The sequence below is a fragment of the Ochotona princeps genome, chromosome 5 (assembly GCF_030435755.1).
Source record: "Ochotona princeps isolate mOchPri1 chromosome 5, mOchPri1.hap1, whole genome shotgun sequence".
NCBI classification, from domain to species: Eukaryota; Metazoa; Chordata; class Mammalia; order Lagomorpha; family Ochotonidae; genus Ochotona; species Ochotona princeps.
In genome coordinates this window covers 45,566,732-45,589,641 of record NC_080836.1, presented here as the reverse complement: position 1 = coordinate 45,589,641, position 22,910 = coordinate 45,566,732, and the positions used below count along the sequence as shown (strand labels likewise).

The following is a 22,910-nucleotide window of genomic DNA, read 5'->3' as shown; positions in this document are numbered from 1 at the left end:
ACTACCACTTAAGGTTTATAAATAGTCCTGATTGTTCTCACTCAACTCTCTTCAAAATTATTCCCGCTGTGTGATCCTGAAATGTTATAATTCACAAATTTCTTGATTCACGAATTTATTCAAAAAGATACTGCTATTCCAATATTGACTACATGTAGGAGTGAGAATCTAAGTGAAGCTTTGTTGCCTCACAGCTGGCTGGTAAAATGTCTTCTAACAAAGTTAGGATTTAGTGCTTTTTGAATTCCATAGCGTTAATTCAACCACTAAGTAGTTGTGTCATTTTTGCATGTGCAAGCCATGAGTTGTGTTGTTTCTTCTAGTCCCGCAATCAGAGGATGGAGTTCCTGCAGACAGTGCCTCAGAGGCCAGCTCCCCCGAAGCGCTGTCCAGCCCAGGTATGGCACTTTCACTCGCAATGTTTATTTCCTAAAAAAAGAACTTTCATGACAATACAGAAATGAGTATGAAAGAGCAATGGATTCTTTGGCCTCCTTTCCCAGATTGTATGCCGTCAACGAATTAACTCTTCTCCCGTGTGGTATTACAGACTAGACCATGCCACTGGCAGAGAGCGCAGGTTCACTTCCAGAATGATGTCTTGAGAATTTTCCTCGCCTTCTGGTTTTTTCCTTAGGCATTGTCAGGTTAACATATATTAACCTGTTTCCCGAGAGTAATGACACAGCATAGTTAGGACTGTTCTTTGGTGTGTTTAGAAGAAAAATTACATGAAAGTGTAAAGACAATTTCCTGATGGGACTATGAGCACAGGGTGTTTAACACTAATTGCAAAAGTGTTACAATGAAAATTTTTCTATCATGTGGCTCTTATTTTAGATACTTCCAGAAGAAATGACATTCTAGTGAAAAATAAAGCATTTCAAATGTTTTCAATAATAATTCTCTAGTAGTTGTAATAGAAATAAGTCTGGTAAGATTTCTTAATTCTTAGTGTTAAAATTAGACAAAAAAAGATGTGACAGACCAATAATGTACAAAAGTAGGATGCTGCTATGCTGATAATTACGAAAATTAATTATTTAAAACTTTATCTGATTTTTATAATGTTTATATTCAGTACAGGTAAAATTTTTGAACAATCACATACCCTTGATTCTTTCATTTTTAACTGATATTTTAAATTTGGAATTTAAATGCATGTAAGAATTCACCACTCCTGTTTGTGATTTAAAATATTGTTGATGGGTAACTGGTAATGGTTTCTTCAGAAGTGTATCAATGACATTATTTTATTCCATAAGGAAACTTATGAATAGCCTTCACTTAAACAGGATAGAAAAATTAGGAGACTCTGAAGTGTTAGGACAGTATGTGCATGCTTTTCATACTTCACTTGAAACTGTTTCTCTTTGCCGTTTGATCTCTTGTTAATGGCATGGGTAATTGTGAGATAACAAATCTGATTTTTCTCCCAATGTTTTCTGGTCTCTGTTTGCCTTTATCCCATTGTCTAAGTGCCGTTTCCACGGATTCTGCTTCTTCGACAGGAGCCTCGCTGGGCCCCGCGTCCCCCCATCAGGAGCAGTGCACCACACCCACACTGCTGGAGGAGCCCACCCTCTCAGAGGGCCCTGGAACACCCGAGGCAGCTGTGCCCTCGGTAGCATCATTGACCTGTAGGTGGTCAAGCCTCTCCTGGCTGGTGTTTCATGCAGGCTAAGATACTCTCAAGTACAAATCTGATGACTTGTTGAACCTTTGGGTACCAGTTTTTCATAAATAAATACAAGTTCCCTCTTTTCAGTTAAAACTTCATTCATACTTGGAGTTTGCTGTTTTTATCTAATCATATAGAAAAATATGACAATGTATGAGGTGAATGAAATCAGTGATTCTGTGGGATTACCATTTCTCTTCTGTTTGGTTTTCTGCTTTTGAGGGGAAACTGAGCTTTCTAATTTCAACATACATATAGATACATAATTAATACTTGCATTTATTCTTTTTTTGAGCTCTTTTGTTATCTACATATGGCTTATTTTCTATCATATTGCTTTCATTCTAATTTTTAAGGTCACTGGAACTTTAAATGTGTTAAAGTTTTAAGTGAAAGACAAATTTCAGAAGGGAGGGAGAGAGAGCTTTCATCCACTGGTTCACTCCCCACATGTCCATCATGGTTGGAGCTGCCCAGGCCAAAACCAGGAGCCTGGAACTTCACCTGGGTCTCAAGTGGGTGGCAGGGACCCGAACACTTGCATCTTCTGCTGCTTTCTCAGCGTATTAATTGGAAGCTGGATCGGAAGTGGAGCAGCCAGTACTGGAACCAGGGCTTATATAGGATGCCTGCATTAGTGGTGGCAGCTGAACCAGCTGTACCACTGTGCTGGCCCCAAATATTGAAAAATTTTAAAAATGTCTCTACACTGAGGATCAGATAAACAATATGTTGTCCACCCCTAAACCAGAAGGTGGTACTGCACCTGACCATCAAAAAGACAGAATCTCAAATGTGTGATTGAAACGAGGAAGCCAAGTTCCAGTGGCTTGAATAATCATATTTGTGTGACATTCTTGCAAAGGCAAAAACCGTAGGAGTAATAGTGACCAGAGGCTTGTGTTAAGGTGATTGCTGACTACTGGAAGATGTAAATGACTGCAGGGAGTTAGTGGACGTTTTCTGTGTCTTGACTGTGATAGTATTTACATGTTTATATATAGTATTTTCATTATTTATATATGTCCGTCAAAACTCCAAAAATTGTCTTCCAAAAAAGTAAAGTTTGCTGGATAGAAATAGTGTCTGTCATTGTCGAAAGAAAAAGGTTCTGACAGAAACTACAATAACGTGTGATATGGCAAGAATTATTTTGAGGAACAAATGAGAAGAAAGGTAGTGTATATGAAGAGATTTAATTTAATACAATTATCTTTCAGCAAAGCATAATGTTTGTCAGGCAATTTTGCCATTTTGATGATTCCCAGAAAAATATACACAAGATATCTAGGTCCTCATGAAATCTTAAGCTTTAATAACCTCACAAATAAAATGCTACACTTCTGTGGACGCAGCACAATGGCCTAGTGGCTAAAGTCCTTGCCTTGTATGTGCCAGGATCCCATATGGGTGCCGGTTCTAATCCCAGCAGCCCTGCTTCCCATCCAGCGCCCTGCTGGTGGCCTGGGAAAGCAGTGGAGGATGGCCCAAAGCCTTGGGACCCTGCACCCACATGGCAGACTTGGATGAAGTTCCTGGCTCCTGGCTTCGGATTGGCTCAGCTCCAGCCGTTGCAATCACTTGGGGAGTAAATAATTGGATGGAAGATCTTCCTCTCTGTCTCTCCTCCTCTCTGTATATCTGCCTTTCTAATAAAAATAAATAAATCTTTTTTTAAAAAAATGCTACAGTTTTATAAAAATGTCTTTTGAAAAGTTAAATATTTATATTTCTTTTATGTGTTTCACATTTTATGAATTATATTTGAAGAAAAATTTTATTTGTTTCAAAACGTCCTTTTCTACCTTCAGTGGGATTGAAAAATTAAACTATTAAAATTATCTGAAAAAATGTATGTGTAAATAAAATTTCAATAATTATATTTTCAAACTGATTTTTGTAAGAGCTATAGTATACTGCATAAGTTGTTTAAATCTTAAAACAGCTCCAAGATTTTTGGATGCTCTCTCCTTTGAACATGAATATACTCCCTGTAGTGCTTATGAATCTGAAATACGACAGTTGTAAATACAACATTTGTGAAACTTATTCATTGTCCAAAGTACCTTCTTCAATGTCTTTTGTCATCACAGTCCTAAAATTTGGCCAACATATACAAAGCAAAGTTGATTTAACATTTTCAAAGCTTAGGGAACATCTGTTCTTTTCAAACAACAACCTGAAGATTCTTTTGAATGATTAGAAATTTTCTAGTCACTGCCTTTTCTAAAACTTTTAATAATAGAATGCTTTCCTAGCTAAAAAAAACAAAATATGCAAGCAAGTCTATAGGGTGTTGGTAATTACCAAGCTACAAAAACAGAAAAATAATTTTAAAAAAATCTATAGCTTATTTTTCCTTTTTTGTTGAGACCAGTTCTTGCAACCCCATACTTAAAGATATCTGTCTTTTAAATACTTGCCATAAGTAAGAGAAATAGAGACAAGGTGCAATAATTTGAAGAATGCTGCTTAAGTTAATGTAATATTCCCAGAGCCTTGATATGTTCACACACCGAGGAGTTACATATAAGATCGCATGTGTGTCCGAATGACTATGTGCTTTCGTTGTTCTCAGTATACAACTTGCAAATTGTGTACATACCTCAGTATTGTGTTCTGTGATAGATAATTCTGTACATTGGTATCATGATTTCTACACATCACGATACAACAGCATTTGCTAAAACATGTATATTTGAAAATCCACTTAAACTAAGCTGCTACTTAGTGTTTTTTTCTATTAAGTGGTTTTTATTAACCATAAAAATGTCATTAAAATTTTCCATCATTTTAATGTAAGAGAAAAAAATGATACTTTTTCTGTCTGCATGCCTGAAATTAACATTAGAGAGCTATCTTTTAAGTACATTAAAAACTCTTTAAGTGTATTACACTTATGTTGGATTTTGCAGGTGGTGGTAAATCTATGATTTGGTGCTCTATCAGTCTTATTCTCCCACCATACATGCACGCGCGCACACACACACACACACACCCCTCAGGGTAAAATTGAACTTCATTGAAATATTATTGTATAAATAGAAATGTTTAATTTTATTTAAGGAAAAGTCTAGAAACTTGCTCTTGATGTAAATATTTATTATTATTACTATTATTGTTAAAGGACAGTTAAATAGAGTGACAAAGGAAAGGGGTAAGGAATTAAGCAGGGTAGAAAGGTAGAAGGGAAAGAGGGAGAAAGAATGAAAATGTGTCCTCCATCATTTAGTTTACTCCACAAATGGCTACAAGGGTTGGGGTTGGCCCAGGCAGAAGCCAGAAGCTCCATCCTGGTCTGCCCAATTGGTGGCAGGGACCTACTAAGGCCTCGGGTCAGCTTCCACTGCTGTCCCTGGGGCATTAGCAGTAGAATGGATTGGAAAAAGAATAGCCAACTGGAACCAGCACAGTGCTGACCCCTTTAGTTTAAATTTTGACATTGAGTATGGATTGTAACTTCTGAAGATGTGTCTGCTTTTACCTTGATTTTTGTCACTAAAAAACAAAACGTATATTTAGGCAGTAAAATTTTGGTCACAGTTTTTTAAAGGAATAATATCCATGCATACAGAGATTCATATGGGACACTAAGATAAAGTACACAAAGTAGAGAAAAGCTAGGTGGAAAACATTAGGTATAGTGTGCTTCCACTTAGAATTAAATAAACTAGCCAAAAATTAGGGAAAGGAAATGTGTGAACTTGGGCATCAACTTATGTATGCATGTGTGCTTCCTAATAATGCACAGGGAATATTTATTGCTAATGGAACTTGTGTCTGAGTGTCAAACTGCAGGGGAAGAAAAACTCATTAATACTTGTTTAATTTATTTCCCATTACTTAAGCATCTAGATTAATGGCTCCTTTTTCATACCTGATTGTACATTAGAATCATCTACAAAGCTTTAAAAGTTCTTGGCTCCCACGCTTCAGAGATTCGGATTAAGCAGTAGGTTGTAAATGTATTTTTAAAGATGGGTCAGGGAATTCTTTTTTTTTGAAGGTTTATTTATTATTTTTATTGGAAAGTCAGATCTATAGAGAGAAAGATCTTCTGACTGCTGGTTCACTCCCCAAGTGACCACAGCACTGGAGCTGAGCTAATCCAAAGCCAGGAGCCAGGAGCTTCTTCAGCGTCTCCCATATGGGTATAAGGTCCCAAGGTTATGGCCATCTTCTACTGCTGTCCCAGGCACAAGCAGGGAGCTGGGGGAGACGTGGAGCAATCAGGACACGAACTGGCACCCACATGGAATCCCAGTGCGTGCGAGGCGAGGGTTTAGCCACTATGTTACTGTGCCAGGCTCACAGAGATTTCTTAAGTATAGTTAGTGCTGATAATTACTGAGTCAAATTTTATGCTACCCTTGTAGACAGTACAAAAATATCTTTAAGTAAATTAATTAGCATTAAATTTGCATCTAGCGCTATATGACTATAATTAATTGAAATATATATTCTTAAATATTTAGTTGGAAGTTCATGAAATCAGATTAAATTAACCTGTGGATAAAACCTACAATGTTAGCAATTGGTTTTTTTTTTTATAATTGTATCAATCTCAGATAATCTAATTATGTTTATGTGATTATTCACAATTAGAAAAGTGTTTCACTGTTTCTGAACTAGATTTTAAATGACTGCAACTAATTGTTATTTTTAAGATTCCTTCAATATTAGTATTATGTGTGATGAATGAGGCAAATTAATATTTAGGACTGTATCTACGTTTCTTTGTAGCTGGAATAAGCTCTGATTATAGCCTTGAAGAGATAGATGAAAAGGAAGAACTGAAGGAAGTGCCTAAAGATGAAGCTGAAAACATTTCTCTGAAGTCGCCACATAGTTATGTTGTATCTACTGATGTAACAAATGCACTGAAAAATGATCCTGACTCAACCCCTGGCAGTGAGCGAGAAGAGTCCTCACAAAATGACAAGGAAGAAAAGCAAACCACCGGAACCACAGATGGACAGTAAGTAGTTCGTGTGCCAGTTCAATTCATGAAAGACTTCTGAAGTGTAGATCTAATATTTTAAACACAAATCTAGTTGGCTTTTGGTTTGGGCTCTCTCCCTTTTACCATCAAGACCAAATTTGCTTTGATAAAGCAAATGTTTGCATAGAATTGCTCTCAAAGAACGTGAAATTCAATGCTTCTCGTACCCCTGTTGCGTAACTTATAAATAAATTTGTCAAATTTATTTAATCAGTTAATTGTTCTGCTCAAAAATTAAAAGAAAGTTGATTTTCAATTCTCACTAAACATTCCTCGAAGGTTTTCACTGACTAATATGTGAATATGATTTTGCATGGTCCAGTATGATGTTGAATCACCATTATGTTCTATTACAATTCACCCTGTGCCGAGATGCACTTCATAAGTGGTCTGAAGAATTGAAATCCACATTCCACTCAAATTTTGTTTCAAACGCAGCACCGTCAATAAAAATGAAATTAGCTAAACAAAATAAACCATCTTCCTTAAGAATTTGCTATGATTTTCATGGGCTTATCTCAAAATTAAATATTACACAAAAAACCACAGTCATCTACATCCTGATTTGTATAATTATTTTTCCATACACAAAATAAAAATGTTCCATTTAATTTCCTTTTTCCTTTTTCTTTAAAGGTAAGTAGCTGAATAACAAAGATTCTATTTTTGGAAAAATGTCCTCCTTATTAAGGTTCTTACTAAGCTTCTTACATCTTTTTTGTTTTGTTTTGTTTTGTTTTTTTGCTTTATTTGGAATAGAATCACCATTTGAAAGATGATGTTTCATGACTGCAGTTTCCTCCCAGTTGTATTTCTCCTTTGCTTTTAAATTTTCAGTATCTGGCAGGAAAAGATGATTATTTCAGCCCATCTGTCTTTGGAAATTGTTGCCTGTTTTCTCATCATGTGTATGTATTATTTGAGAATTATGGACATACAATATCATGTCTTCCAGAGAGACACACACTATTGTGCATGATACAAGCAATGGAGGGATAGCCATGGACACTGTAATGAACTTGAAGTCACTGGGCCCAAATAAAGAAAATGGTGAGTTATATAAATCCTGTTAACCTACCTTGCATAGCCTTGTGATGTGACAAGAATCATTCTTAACAGTTATTAAGTCAATTGATCTTATATGTTGACTCACTTAACAAACATGAGTGTTATGGATGCTGTTATTTTGGGGCCCAGTTTACAAATGACTGAGCTACAAAAATGTTAATCCAGCTACACTTGTAAGTGTTGGCACCATGCATTGAATTCCGTCAGTATTGCTCCAAAGTGTGCCCTTAAATACCCTGTATAATACCATAGTTGTTAAATCTTGGAGAATGTCTACGTAGAACACTTAAAGCTGTGTTCAATAGATGTATCTGTTTGATTTTTTTCTTTTTATTCTTCTTTTTTTTTCCTATTCATTTATTCATTAATTACAGTGTATTACATGACACAATTTCATAGGTACTGGGATTCTCCCCCCTTCACCCCAAACCCCTCCCCCATGGTGAGTCCCCCCACCTTGATGCATAACCACAGCCCAAGTTCCGCCGAGACTCCCTAATTAAAAGCTCACACCATACAGAGTCCAGCATCCCACTTGTCCAGTCAAGTTCAACGGCCTCTTAGGGAGGCCCTCTCAGGTTTGAGGGCAGAGCCAGCACAGCGTCACCTCGATCAATTAGATCAGCAACAATCCAGGTACGATGAGGCTGGTGCAGAGTCCACTGATTGACATAGTCCATCTTAGAGTTTCCCCTTGTCCAGTTTTTCGCTGCAAACATATAGCTGAGGTGGTTGATTGATCTACTCCATCTTCTATCTTTTCTTGGTTAATGTTTTGATTCCTCCATTTTGTTCAGGGGAATCCCCAAAGAAACTTTGAGGTGTTCCCAGTCCAGGCTCCTACATGTACTACTAGTAAGCACAGTGCCTGCCACAGTCCATCACTCCAATCAGCTGGTGGTTGTAATTCCTGGGTTGGTTCTATTCTGAGCCCCAACCTCCATTGGAACCGATGAGTATTGCAGCTCTTCCCGGCTCTGCCCATCACACTGTCGTCCCTCACCTAAATCAGTGGGAGGTGTGCTAGTTGGGTGCTGCATTCCCTATTGGCACAGGCCATTTCACCTTGGCATTTGGTCTTTTTATTCTTCTAACTGTAGCCCAGCCTATTCTATTGCCTAGATGTTGTATCTTAATTCAAATTTTTGTAAGTTTCTGGCTAATATAACGGCATAATGGCATCCCATGGGTATGTTCGAGTCCCAGCTGCTTCAATTCCAATCCAACCCCCTGCTAATGTGTCTGGCAAAGCCGCAGAAGATGGCTCAGGTCTTTGGGCCTCTGCACTCCTGTGTAGACCTGAGAAGCTTCTGGCTTCCAGGTTCAAATCCGCCCATCTCTGACCATGGCAGCCATTTGGGAAGTGAACCAGCGGATGGAAGATCTTTCTCTCCCACTGTCTGTCCTCTCTCTGCAAAAAAAGCAAACGCAAGAAACATTTGTAATTTCAATGCCTCAGCCTTTTATATTGTGACCTTATTTATCATCATTTCTAAATCCCTGTTGCCAAATCTAGACTAGTTCTTTTCTTCACGTTTTAATTCACTCACTGTGCTCATATTGTCTTTGCTTGGAGACCTGTTTTTCTATTTCTATTTTCCACTTAAATCCCCTATTCAGAAGTCTCTAGCTGAATCACATCACTCCATTTGTCCTCTTACTTGTTTACGAGCAGCCATGTAGTTCTATCTTCCTGATTCCTTAACTCAGTTGGACACTCTTGAATCTGAGAAAAAAACTTATCTTATCCTTTGAATTTCTCCTGTACCGAAAAACACACTGAGGTGTTCTTTATATCCTTAGGATTGAATTTCAGAAAAATGTTTCTGCACAGTAGAAAACTCAAATAACATTCAATGATGCGTAAAGAGAATAAGAAGCTAGCTATGAATTTGCATGGTCTAATACTTACTATACAAAATTAAGATTCTTTGAAAACATAAAAATATAATCTTATCTATAGATTTCAATATATGTTCATATTAGGGTATTTTTTAAGTTCATGGACGAATATGTATTGTGAAATATACTGTGCATGAATGTCAATTTTTTTGGTCAAAATAAATTTGCATTCTAATTTCCACTTTTCCATGAACCTTTGAAGTTCTCTTGTATGTCTGTTTTACATGTGTGGTATGTTTTGGTTAATGTGACTATGTATAACTCTAATTCGTTTTCTTCTAGTTTATTACCAATCAGATACCTCACTGAGAAAGTCTAACATTAAATCATTTTTTTAATTTTCCTGCTGCAGTTTCCACAGTATAAATTTATGATGACAGTAACATTTCTATTGAGGAATTGTTTTAACATTTCTTTTCAAAATAACAGCTTTTTTTTCACTAAAACTTTGGCATCAGATGAGTGCTAAGGTCCTGAGTACATCTACATAATATTTGATTTGTGGGTAGCTTGTATTAACCTCTTTCAGCACTCGGTGATTTTTAAAATAATTTTTGTTATCCTCAAAGCAGTTTTATTCTGTTTCCCTTTTTACCTGCCCTATAATTTACCTATATTCCAGTGACAGTTTTTAACAGGGGAATAGTAGGAAATGGGAATGTTACCTTCTCCCTCTACTGGCCAACATTAGAACATGGCTTAGACATTCATACATTCCTGGTTAGTGTCATTGTCAGTTTGGAATGAGGATGAGAATTAACCAATAAACCATTCAGTGGTTATTCCAAATTTCTAGACCTGATCATTATTAGGAATAATGATGAAATATAAAAGAGGAATTCAAAGTCAGACAATGGTTAAATAAATGCTATTGACTAAAAATAGGAAGAACAAATTTAGAGTTCTACAACCAACCAGTTTGAGTTAATTATGGGGGACTTGATTTTGAAGATAAATTAACATTGATTTATATCCTTTGGAAAATTTTTCTGCTGTGTAAACTAGGAAAAACCACCAATCTTTGTAAAATGAGACATAATAGAATATGTTTATGTATTCATCTCCTGTTGTAAGGGAGCATTTCTTTAATTCTTCCGTACTCCTAACAATGTTTATATAAATCTTAAACATATAGCTTTATATAAACATTAAAAATACTTAGAAACCAAATGAGACGAAAGATGAAGCACACTTGAGCATCTTACACAGTTCCTCATCATATGTGCTCTTAATTTCATAAATCACAAAAAGAAGTCACATTGATGATGCGTCTTCTGATCATCAGTTGCATTTATTTGGGAAAAACAAAATTGTGTTTTTCTTTTTTCATCTTTCTTTTTCTTTCTTTCTTTCTTTCTTTTTTATTTATTTTGTTTTATGACACAGTTCCATAGGCCCTGGAATTCCCCCAACCCCTCCCTGTACCCACCCCCCATGGTGGATTCCTCTACATTGTTGCAGTAGTACAGTTCATATCCACTCATGATTCCCTCATTGCGAGCATGTACCATGCATAGAGTCCGGCCTCTCGTTATCCAGATAAGTTCAACAATTTCCTTGGGAGATCATTCCTGGTCTGAAAGTAGAGCTGGCAGAATATCATCCCCTCCAATGAAAGGCCACAGTATAACCTCAGCAACAATTTACAACATTATGGAGTTAATTGACATGGTATTGAGTGACCAATATGTTAGAAAATGCAAGTTCTTAACCACATCCTGTGACTACTTCATTGACATTTCAATTTTAGCCTATACACAACCAGCTGCTGTACACCTTAAAATGGTTATAGGGTTCTATTCAGCTGTCTCCTGTCTATTTTCATTTTTATATTTAGCAGTTTATAGTATTGAAGTATGATTTTTACTGAACTTTGCTAATTTTAGGATAATCCAAACAGGCTTATACCTCTAACAAGGCATATGTTAACACTTGAGGCACAGAACAGTTTTAGGGGGTGTGTGCAGAGAAATCTTCAATATCTTGGTGAGGTATACCTAATCTTTATGTCCTGCCTAGTAAGGTATATGTGAGTCCAAGCTGACCATTTCCTGTCTGTTCTAAACTTTCCTTATTGGTCTCTGTCCATCTAATCTAATTTTTTGGGGGGGACGGTCTCCGGAGCGACCCCAATGGTCATTGCAAGAGAGGGTGGGGATCCAAAGTTGCAACTAAGTAAGGACTAGAGAAAGTTCCTCTCCTGAGTCCCGAAGGAAGTTCACTGTTCTTCTGTTTCTGAGGTCTGCTCAGGGCTCCCAGGTGTTGTTCCGATGACATTAGATCCTGTGAGGTTGATTTGAATCTTACAACACAATATAGATATTGCTATAAACAACAGGCAAAATGAAAAATCTGAAGATTTTTAAAAATTATTTGCAATCAAGTTTGCCTGGTAACATCCCTTTACCCTCCATGCCTACATATATGTTGTTTTCTTTTTAAATGCAGGATGTATAATATGGACCCCTTAGCATTTAGGCAATATACTTGATCTTCTCCTGTTGTAGATACGCCAGTGAAGACAGTGTAAATAGATACTTGATATCCTTTACTGTTTGTTCACAATACCTGCATTTCCCTGGGGGCAAGCACCAGTGCTGACACCTCATGCAGGGTGTTTGACTGAAGCAGCACTACTGTGAGTCAGTTCAGGATTAGGTGTGTGGCATGTGCTGTATATTCACAAACTGGGGCTTCCAACCAGCACCTCAGTCGAGACCTTTGTCATGTTGTAGACTGGAAGTTATTGCCTTGTTGTCCTAGATACTGGCACATTATTTTCATTTTCAGGGTAGAAGGAATCTGGTTTTCTCTGTTTGGGTTGTGACTCTAGAAGATTAAGGATACCTTTTTCCCACAGAGAGATATCCAGATCTGCATGATCATTTTTACATAGTTTGAAATCACCCATGTCGTGCCTCAAACCCCATGTCCTCTCCAGGTCTCTAGTGAGAACAACCAATTAACAAGATAGTAACTTGGATTCAGGTTTCACTTCATAAACTAAAGGGGAGCATAATGAAGACTGACAACATTTACAGATATTATTTTCCTTCTAATGTTGGTTTTAAAGTGTAAATACACTAGAAGATTAGATAAAGTCAAAATGCAAAAAAGAAAAAAACAGTTTTCTTAATTCATCAGTTTATTTTGTCATTATTATTAATGCCTGAAAACTGAAACCTTTGCTTATAAGAAGGAACATAAACTGCCTTCTGTGTGGTGCTGGTTTGGGCCAATAACATTTCCTGCCAAAAGTGTAACATAAAGTATGTAAAATATGGGTGTGTACTGTGTTATATCTGGGAGAACTGAGATTCGAAGGGTTGCATTAACATGTTGTAGTCATATTCAATTCTGTGAATCCAAGCCCATGATAATGTCTTTGTGTGCAACTTCAAGACTTTTAATGTTTCATGAAGTAAAAATTATTCATAGAATTCAATCCAGCCTATTTCCAGTTGGGTAAGTGTTAAAAAGCGTGAATTCTTCCACCTTTTTAATATTTTCAATCTGATTTTTTTTTCTCTCAGTAGTTCCAAATGGAGTAGCTGTCTTTACAACAAATATGGAAGATAACATTAAAAACAGAGAAAACAGTGTGGGAAGTGTTGCCAAAAATAAAGATGTAGACATGGAAGTCAACAGACAACCAGACCATCCAGGATTTAAAAGTCACAGTGCTCTAAGTTCCAGGGAAAATGATCTTGCAGCATCCGCAGGTCAAAAGCCGAGTCAGCCTGCTGCAGAAAAGACAACAATGCAAGATGCAGCTATTCAGACAGCCCCTTCCTGTAGCAACTTCACAGAGAATCACCAAGATCAAAATCTGTCAACCTTCAAAGTCGGTGAAATTGTACAAACTTCAAATAGCAGATCAACTCAGCACTTGGCCTTAAGTCCACACAATTCTGTTGATATCTCAAATGAATTCAGGAATCAGGATACCCTAGCTAAACCTTCAGAAGGTGAACATGCCATGAAAGTTCCAGTTTCCGCACACAACAATGAGGATCATTTGTTGCTCACAAACGAAAATGTTAAAAATTCACCGGCTTCCTCCCTAAAGAATCATCCACTCTACAGACAGGACTATAATCCCAAGCCAAAACCTTCAAATGAAATTACAAGAGAGTATATTCCCAAAATTGGAATGACTACTTATAAAATAGTACCTCCCAAATCCCTGGAAATATCAAAAGATTGGGAATCAGAAACCGTTGGACATAAAGATGATCAAAAGCTACCTAAATTAGACGAAAGACATGTGAACAAGAATGTGAAAGAAACTGCCATTCAAACAGAAGGCTTAGTTATTTCTGAAGGCGCGAAGGAGCCACCTCCAGATCTCAAACCAAAGCCAAGCTTGAGAGCAGAACATCAGGTGCTCAGGGCTGTGAACTCCCCTGTTGGGACCACAGCAAATCCTCCGAAACCTCCTAGAATGACTAGAGACTCTGGTCTTACTCCTTTTGCACCAAATTTGGAGGATATACACAATATTTTGGAGACAAAATTTAAACCTCGGATTTCAAATCCCCAGGCCAAACCAAGTTCCTTTTTCTTACAGATGCAGAAGAGAGCTTCAGGTCAATACGTGACTTCTGCAGCTGCCAAAAGTGTTCCTGCCACCCCTCCCCCTCCCCTCACCCCCACCCCTACCCCTGCTCTCACCCCCACCCCTACCCCTACCGTCACCCCCACCCCTATCCCTACCGTCACCCTCACCCCCAAAGAACTAGCCAATAAAGAGGCGGAAAGGAATGTGCTGCCTCCTCCAGAGCAGACTCTTTCTCCTTTAAGCAAGACAACACTCCCTGCCCCACAGCCCCAGCTGAAAATTCCCGATGGTGACATCAGTCAGAAGCCTGCTGAAACTTCCCTTCCTCCTGCTCCTCCTCCTGTGGCTCCAAAACCTGTGTCTCTTCCAACTAGTCAGGTAGCAGCACTAAATCTGAAGACTTTGAAAACTTTTGGTGCCCCCCGACCTTTCTCCAGTTCTGCTCCTTCGCAGTTTGCTCTGGCAGTGGTGAAAAGGTCCCAGTCCTTCAGCAGGGAGCGTGCTGAGTCTTGCAGTGATCATGTGTCTGCCCCACCGCCTGCTGACTCCAGGGAAGGCGCATTCTGTTCTGCAAACACAGTTGAGGATACCCCGCAACTCGATGCGGTTGAGAAGGTAAATGTTACCACTTTAAAAATAAGGATTTTGATTCAAACATCTTAGTTTGGAGGTTTAACCAGCTTGTTAATATGTTCATGCATTACCTTTCTCTGAACTCATTAGTGTGAAATCATGCTATTATATGGCAAACAGAGTGATAAGACATGGAATCAGATCATTTACTCCGATAACTATAGTTCATATGACCTGATATCGAGCACTACAAAGTTAATATTATGTCATTAATAAAGGGTTTAAAGTCTCTTGTAAATTTGTAAAATGAGCTGGTTTATAATTTTAACTGATCATAACTTGTTTTCAGCTGTTCTGGAAGCTCTGATTTATTTTCTTCAGCTTTTTGTTACTATATAATTGCAAAATAAAGAAGCTTATGATAAAGAGATAGAAGCAGTGTCAAAGACTAGATGAAATAAGTATATTAGCTATGCATTTTCCATTATGTCTCTTCAAGCATGGCTTCCCCAAAAACTTTGGCATATAAGTTGAGAGCTAAATTTTTCATTGTAATTTTATTAATTAGCCTTATTTTATTAATTCAGTACCAACTTTCTCAGCTGCATGATTGCTGACCAAAACATCATTGAACTGCTGTTAAATTATATACCCAAAAGAAATGCTGTTGGGCTCGTGTGTAGTCAAATAAATGTTGTATTTGGCTAGGTCCAGATAAGGAAAGGAAAGGGTGAAATTCACAATCTAAATCATGTTAATCCATGTGCATTTTTAAAGAAATACTTTGTATACTCTGATGGTGTTTAAGGAATACTTTTATATTTGTCTGATGGTTCCAGAAATATTTTATCCTACTTTTCAAACATTCCTAGAGGAAGAGAACTTTAACCTCATTGCCAAGTAAAGATTTTTACATGACTTTTAAAGCAATATTTATGTTGAAAATTATTTTAGCATATATATTTATAATTTTGATATATCATCAGAAAGAGATACATGATGAAGAGAATAATTCTTTATTTGAGAAAAATCCTGTATTTTTTTTTTCCTGGAATGGAATGCCATTCCCTAAAAATATGGAAGCTTGATTTAGATAATAGAATTTTTCAGTCATTGCCTGAGCCCTCTGTATGTAGCTCATTCTTTGTAAAGATATTTGTTCAACATTTTGGAAAAAACATTTTTAGTAACATTAACATAACATTTGATAATATTAGTTAAATTAGTTACTAAATATTCATTCTAAGCAGTTTAATTAAGTTTCTGATCAGTTTGGAAGTTGTTAATCTTTGTTTTTACAACCATCAGAAAAATGTAAAAAATGCTTAATTGGCACTTAATCACCATGACCTCCTGAATTATAAAATAACTTATTAGGTTTAGGTAAGTTATTAATTAATATTCTCCTGTTAAAAGAAATGTTAGATTCAGTCAGTATGAAATCACCAATATTTGATAGTGTTGTACATTTAAAGATAATAATTTCATAGCCTAATATGTTAGAACCATGAAAATGCGTGGTTTTTCATTTTGTGAGTTTGATTATTTGTTTCATTCTTCTGGTCAATTCCATTTGTATGAAGTCAATGAGCTGCCTGACACAAGCTGACTTTTAAGAAAAAAAAGTTTAATGATGCAAGTTCAGTGTACAAAAGAGCATAATGCAGGCTGGGCAAGGACCACCCATGGCCACATGAGCTCACGGCATGGGTAGCAATGGCAGCAGCAGTTTCAGAGTGATGGGTCACGTCTTAAACCAAGAACAAAGAGTAGGTGTCATCTCCCATATGCTTTCCCAGGGAATATTCCCAAGGTGATCATCTCCCAACAATGCTACCATTGGGACAGAGTCTTTAATCATAGATTTTTGGAGAATACCCAAACCAATATGCAAACCATAACACTGTATGTTGAAAAACCCATCCTTACTATACTCAAGCACGATAGAACTACTTTTGAATGTATGAAGTGGATGCCATTTTTCTTTCTTAGCTCCTTGAGTTCATGAGAAGGGAAGGTGCCGGAGTCCAGCTCCAGCCGAGAGCTCGGAGCTCGGGAAGGGTGCGTGGAGTCGGCGATAAAGAAAGACACAGACACTGACACTTGGTCGCTTCTTGCTATATGCTTTATTCTCAAGAAGAAGCTGTCCTTTTTATTTACTTAGACACATCACTAGCCTCTGCACAAACGTTTGATTTTTTATCTTTAACTTTAGAACTAAGACAGCATACACAGATGTTCAGTTAATTTTTACTTCATGGTCAACCAGGTGTTCTTAAAGATAATTCTGTAAGTTACTATAATCAGTTTCTTTAAAGCAAGCCATTATTTATTCTTCAGAAGTAGCCATTAGGTGACAGCCAGAACTCCAAGGCCGAGGCACAGATGGTTACTTACTAATCAGTAAAACATTCCTACTACATTTTATTTTCACAACTTATCTATCACTTAATGGGAAAAATACATCAAAAGAGAAAGAACATAAGGATCTAAGGCAAAAAGTTTCAAACGTTAAATCTCCCTACAGCTGCACACCCTACAACCCCATAAACAATCAAACAATAATCAAAAGTATATCTCTGTGATGTTAATAGAATCGCCCTATATTTCCTCTAGTTAAAAATTATGAAAAGCGGCTAAAACAGCTACATTTTCTATGCTCTAAAAAATTGCAAAAACATGCTAGCCTTTGAGATAACAATAACTATATTTATTGCCATAGCAGTTTCAGCTCTCACTCCCATCAATTCCGTTAGTTTGTAAAATTCTTATTAAGCCATTTCCCAGAAGGCATGCTATATGTCTGGGCCAGATTTCAGGGCAATGGGTAGGCACACAATAAGGTGTCCAGAAATGGCATGGGTTTAATTGTACTCCTGTGCGCAGTTAAAGGCCCACTCACCAAGACATTATCAGTAACATTAACTCTCAAGCTCACATTACTTGCCAAAGCCATATCACAGGGGCAAACAATGCCTCAATAGATTACAGAATTCTTAGTGGGGTGCTTGAGTGTCTATGCAAAAAGGTGGTGAGACTGCGTCAGGGTGGTTAGAGAGAAATCCACTGGGCCCTGCCAGTCAGCTGGAACCCCCCCCCCCGGGCCCTGCCAAACAGGGCAGCTGTTCTCTTCACACCTTCGTGCCATCTACACACATACTGCACGGACCCCAGCAGGAAGGGAGTGCCCACAACCCTCAGCTTAGCTCTGGCAGCAAAGGTAGTTTGGTGGAGGAGGAATCAGTGTTGTATCTGAAATGCTGATGTGGAAAATGATGATGATTTTTAAAGCACCGTTGGTTGAACATGCTTTGCAAAAACAGTCCATATAAATATTCATATAAATATTTTTCATCTACTTTTGTAGGAAAATAAATCTGCCCATAATGAGCAAAATTCCAAAGAACCAACTGCAGCTGACAGCCCATCCTTCACCCTTAAGAGACAAAGCTCTTTGACGTTGCAAAGCTCTGACCCAGAACAGATCCGACAGAGTTTGCTGACTGCGATCCGTACTGGGGAGGCTGCGGCCAGGCTGAAGCGGGTAAGTTCTGCTGATGAGGTGGGTGAGAGTGGACTTATTTTTAACACTGCCAAACTAATACTCAGGGAAAATGCATTGTTTTTTTTTTTTCCTAGAATTTAAATCTAAGTAGGGAAGATGGCAGAAGTTTCTCTTTTGTGTCAAGGGTCATTTTTGAAGTTAAGCTGAAAGAGTCCAGAGTCTTTCACATACTTGAAAATATGTCAGGTCTATTTTCCACTTGCTGGGCTGGGTGTAGAACACAGGTTTAGTACATGATTTTATAACTCTATATATAACAAGTGTCCTGAACTCTTATTTTGAGAAATTACGTTAGCACAGTTGAAAAAACTTTTTTTTTTTAAAATACCTCCCTATATTCTGGAAACGGTAGACTGGCGATAGGAACCTACATGTTTTCAGTTATAGCTCTGACAGTAACCTAAGTGACTTTCACATGTGAAGTGTCAGGGAGCTTTGTATCTGAAGCTGAAAAGGAAGGCGGAGAGAAAAAAAATTCAAGACATGTGCATAAGGCCTGATGCAAAGTTTCGTGTCTTTCCTACGAAAGATGTGGAGCTCTTCGCTGCGAGGAAAGAGTGCCCAGAGAGGAGGCAGCTCCTTTCTGTGGCAAACACCACACGGTCGTTACAGGGAGTTCTTTGCAGGTGATTTTCCTCCTTGTGTCTTCTTCACGCTCTTGAAAAGGTTTGAGGAAGCTTTAAGCAAAGCCTCATCCCTTGGATTTCCCAGAGGCAGGCTTCACCTGCTCTCCCTTCACGGTCGTTGCGAGAAAAGCCTCTGAGGCAAGGGAGTTACACACCTGTTCTTCCACTGAGTACCGAGGCACTTCGTTGTATCAACTCATTTTGAAAGTTATGTGGAGAAGAACAAGAGACCCGTTGAACACAGCACTTAACCCACAAGAAGGGAAATCTGCCAAAGAATAAGAATACTGCAAAGATGGGGGAAGGGAAGAGAGGAAGCATTACAAATAAAGCAGTATTCTAATTGACTGAATTTAGCAAGCCAGTTTCTTTGGTGTGTTTTTATGGAGCCGAAAATGACAGCATTTTTCTTTTACTCCCAGAGGCCATGGGGACAAGGCAAAATATTGGGTGCTCTCAGGATGAAGGAAGCAGGAAGGAGTAATTCGGAGTTTTGGTCTGAATTTTCGAGTGTAAGAGTGTGTATTTAAGTGATAAGAAACATAAAAGCTTGGGTTAGTTTTGATTACTGAAATAGCTATTTCACAAGTCATAAATTTGTACTTTTGAGGAGCAAAGCCATTCATGTTTATAAAATACACATTCTCATTTATGAAAAGTTTTCTTGAATTTTGCAAGTTAAGCATCCGTTTCAAGCCATCATTACCAATCTAAAGCATTCTTAATTCATTTAATTTGACACGTATTTTTTAAGCATATCAATTCCACCATTTTACATGGGAACAAGGATGAATCAAGTGAAGCCTCCATACTTTTACAGCTTGGTTCTTGGGGGCAGTGGTACATGGAGACCCAAGGGAGAACCAGGTATCCAAACCAAAACTGATCACAATGCCATTGTACTAAGTCAGTGAATATATTAATCACTTTCAGTGAACTAATTGTAGAAGACTGTGCATTAGATTGAACATGGCTTTTGGGCCAACAGAATTATACAGGCCAACAGCTCTATTCTTTGTGTGTTATGGACTCCGTTTTGGCAGTCGCTTCACATAGAAGGTCATTGTTTCTGGAATGAGCTGGATATGAATCAATACAGAAAGCAGGCTTCAGTGATGATCCTGTAATTGTGTCCTATTTAAAGCTCATTACGCTAAGTTCCATTGAGTCTAAAATGTCTCTGTGTAGGAAGTTATTGGTAGTTCTGAATCTTGATTGCCAACTCCTGAGGTTTTTTCAAATTAAAAATTAAAAAGTAGTTAATTTTATTTCACTAAAATTGTATATAGGCTATAGTCAATAGTCTATGTCTAACATTTTTATTTCCAATTAAGTACTCCAAAAATTATGTTTTTATGTACTGGGACTCACAGTTAAGAATGCCCCTGGAATAGTGTTTACTAGTGCAGAATAAACATAACCTTAGTTCCCCAAAATAGTAGAATAAATAGCATGATATACAAACATTGAATCGTACAGCAGTAAAATGGACACAAATACAGCTAAACCAGACAGTAAATAAAAGTGTACAAAAATACATATGGATCAAGTTTGATAGCATTCTAAGCTGTATCATTTTGTGATGCATGCTTAGGTGATAATTCTTTCTAAAAACAAAGAATTGATTACTAAACAATCACTATTTTGGTTACTTTCACTGGGAAAAGTAAAACAGTTGTTAAGGGCTTAATGCAGTAGACAGGCACAAAATTTACAGGGGAAATAAAAAATGAAGTAATCAAGTGTTATCTTACTGCAGTGTATTTTAAATATCCAAATGAATAGAAAAGTACATGGTAGAAGGAAAAAAGAGGTACAAAGAAAGGTAACATGGTCAGGCGCCTGGAGATCTTCCACCTCTTCACTGGGCGGTGGCTTATTGCGCACCTCATTTCTTCTGATTATTGTTAAGTCACATGTTTCTGTGTTAAAGTTCTTGCTTCTCTTAAATTCTGACATTTCTTTTATAGCACAACAATTACACTGCCAAAAAAAAAATCTCCAGTGATTTTGACAGTAGGTTTAAATGGCTCATCAGAAAGTTGGCTCTGTGTTTGCTTATATCTTGGCACACAAATGTTCAGTTTAACTCCAGGCACCAACCTGCCTTATGGCTCTGGTTAGTACCTGAGAAATTAGCCTTCATTATATTGGTTTGTTCACATTAGAACAATTATCTAGTTGATTGCTTTAGTGATGAAGGAGGTTTTTCATGCTGCTTAAGGGCTTTCCTGTACTCTATCCGCACTCAGTCTCCGTGGATTCTCAAAAACTAGCCTGATCTTAATATAAAGACTCAGTTTTCTGGCTGTGTACTATTTAAATTATGTTAAGATTTAAATTCAAATAACATTATTTACAGAGAATAAGGCAGATTAAATAACCCATTTTCATGGCCTGTGTTTACACAAGAATTTCGTTTTGGGTGCTTTCAATATTTAATGATGCATTAAGTTATTAACAATAAGGCTGTTACACTTTTATAAATAGTATATAGGAATAGTATATAGGCTTTTAAAAATAAGATTGGAAAGTAAACTGATGGATGATATTTGGTGGTTGATATTTAGTGTTTCTTCACCATATCAGATTTATCTTTGGCTAGATAAGAGCCTGGAGGGAAGGAAAAAACTGGCTACGTCACCCAGAGTCTTGCTGACTTGCGTTTTTTTTGGGGGGGTGGTCTTTTTTTTTTTTTTTTTTAATATTTCCTTGGCTAGAATTTGAGTAACCAAAGACTTTCCAGTTGGCAGCTCTTTCTACATATATTTAAAATAAAAAATTAATCACATACAGTTTTGTAGTTATGTTTCATATGTAAATAAGAAAGCTATGAAAGTATTCTTGCAAATTCTTTACTTTGAGGATTAAAAAGTCACAAGTAGATGGACATTCATCACTGTAAATTCTTTTTTTTTTTCTGTTTCCTTAATATTATTCTTTTTTTTTTCTTTTTATTGTATTGTTGTTGACAATTTTTACATAGTTAATTACAGTTAAAGGAAAAAGAAGAAAAAAAAAAGGTTGAGGGGGATAGGAAAGTGGGTAATGCTATTATGTCCATATTGTTTCCATCATGTATCTGAGGTAAAGGGGGATATTGAGGGAGAAGCCCCACCCGGTTTCCCGCCCACCCAAAGTCTCAGATGTGGGGCATGCTCTGAGATGTGTGCTCGAGTGGTGTTGATAGTTCTCCAGTTATGAATCGCTGCCAGTTTCGCTCGATGAGGTCGTCCACCGATTGATATGGTCCATCATAAAGTCTCCGTTTGCCCCATAATTTGCTGCCAACATATAGCTGAGATGAATGATTGTCCTGTTCTGTCTTCTGTCTTTTCTTGGTTAGAGTTCTGAGTCCAGCAGTTCGATTGGGGAGATCTCCAAAGATACTTTGAGGTATTCCCAGACTAGATTCTTATATGTTCTAGCAAGCACAGAGCCCGGCACAGTCCATCACCCCGATCAGCTGGTGGTTGCAATTGCTGTGTTGGTTCTGTTTTCAGTCCCGAGTTGCACTGGAACCAATGGGTGTTGCAGTCCAGTCTGGTTCGGCCCTTACATCAACCAGTGGGAGCTGCAGCCTAGTTGGGGCGACCCACAATAATCCCCACCAAGCCCGCCCCCTACCCTGGTTTGCCAGTATGTGTAGCAGAAGACCAGTCTGTCCCCCATCCCATTTGGCTCTTGTACTTGTCAATGGGTATTAAAGCTTAGTTCTATCTAACCAACTCAACCATACAGCCCTCACAGATGTTGTTGAGTGCCTCTCTATCTAGCCATCCCAGCCCCCGTCCTAGTTTTCATGCCCCCCACGGGAATACTGTAAATTCTTAAATGTTATGTTTAAAGCATTTTGATTATTATAATCCTCATTGATAAAAATGTGACACTTTTTAACAAATAATTTTCACATCTTAATAAATACACATTGA

The 22,910-nt window shown here is 37.6% G+C and overlaps 1 protein-coding gene across 1 annotated transcript in view; it reads left to right on the top strand.

Annotated features, from left to right (window-relative positions):
- The window catches only part of COBLL1 (cordon-bleu WH2 repeat protein like 1), a 136,335-nt gene that overhangs the window by 111,677 nt on the left and 1,748 nt on the right, over window positions 1-22,910 (top strand). The window contains exons 10-16 of the mRNA XM_058664569.1: window positions 324-398; window positions 1,512-1,640; window positions 6,425-6,659; window positions 7,639-7,733; window positions 13,187-14,294; window positions 14,379-14,829; window positions 18,155-18,331. Coding sequence (XP_058520552.1) covers window positions 324-398; window positions 1,512-1,640; window positions 6,425-6,659; window positions 7,639-7,733; window positions 13,187-14,294; window positions 14,379-14,829; window positions 18,155-18,331 — 2,270 coding nt within the window. The remainder of the gene's footprint in view (window positions 1-323; window positions 399-1,511; window positions 1,641-6,424; window positions 6,660-7,638; window positions 7,734-13,186; window positions 14,295-14,378; window positions 14,830-18,154; window positions 18,332-22,910) is intronic.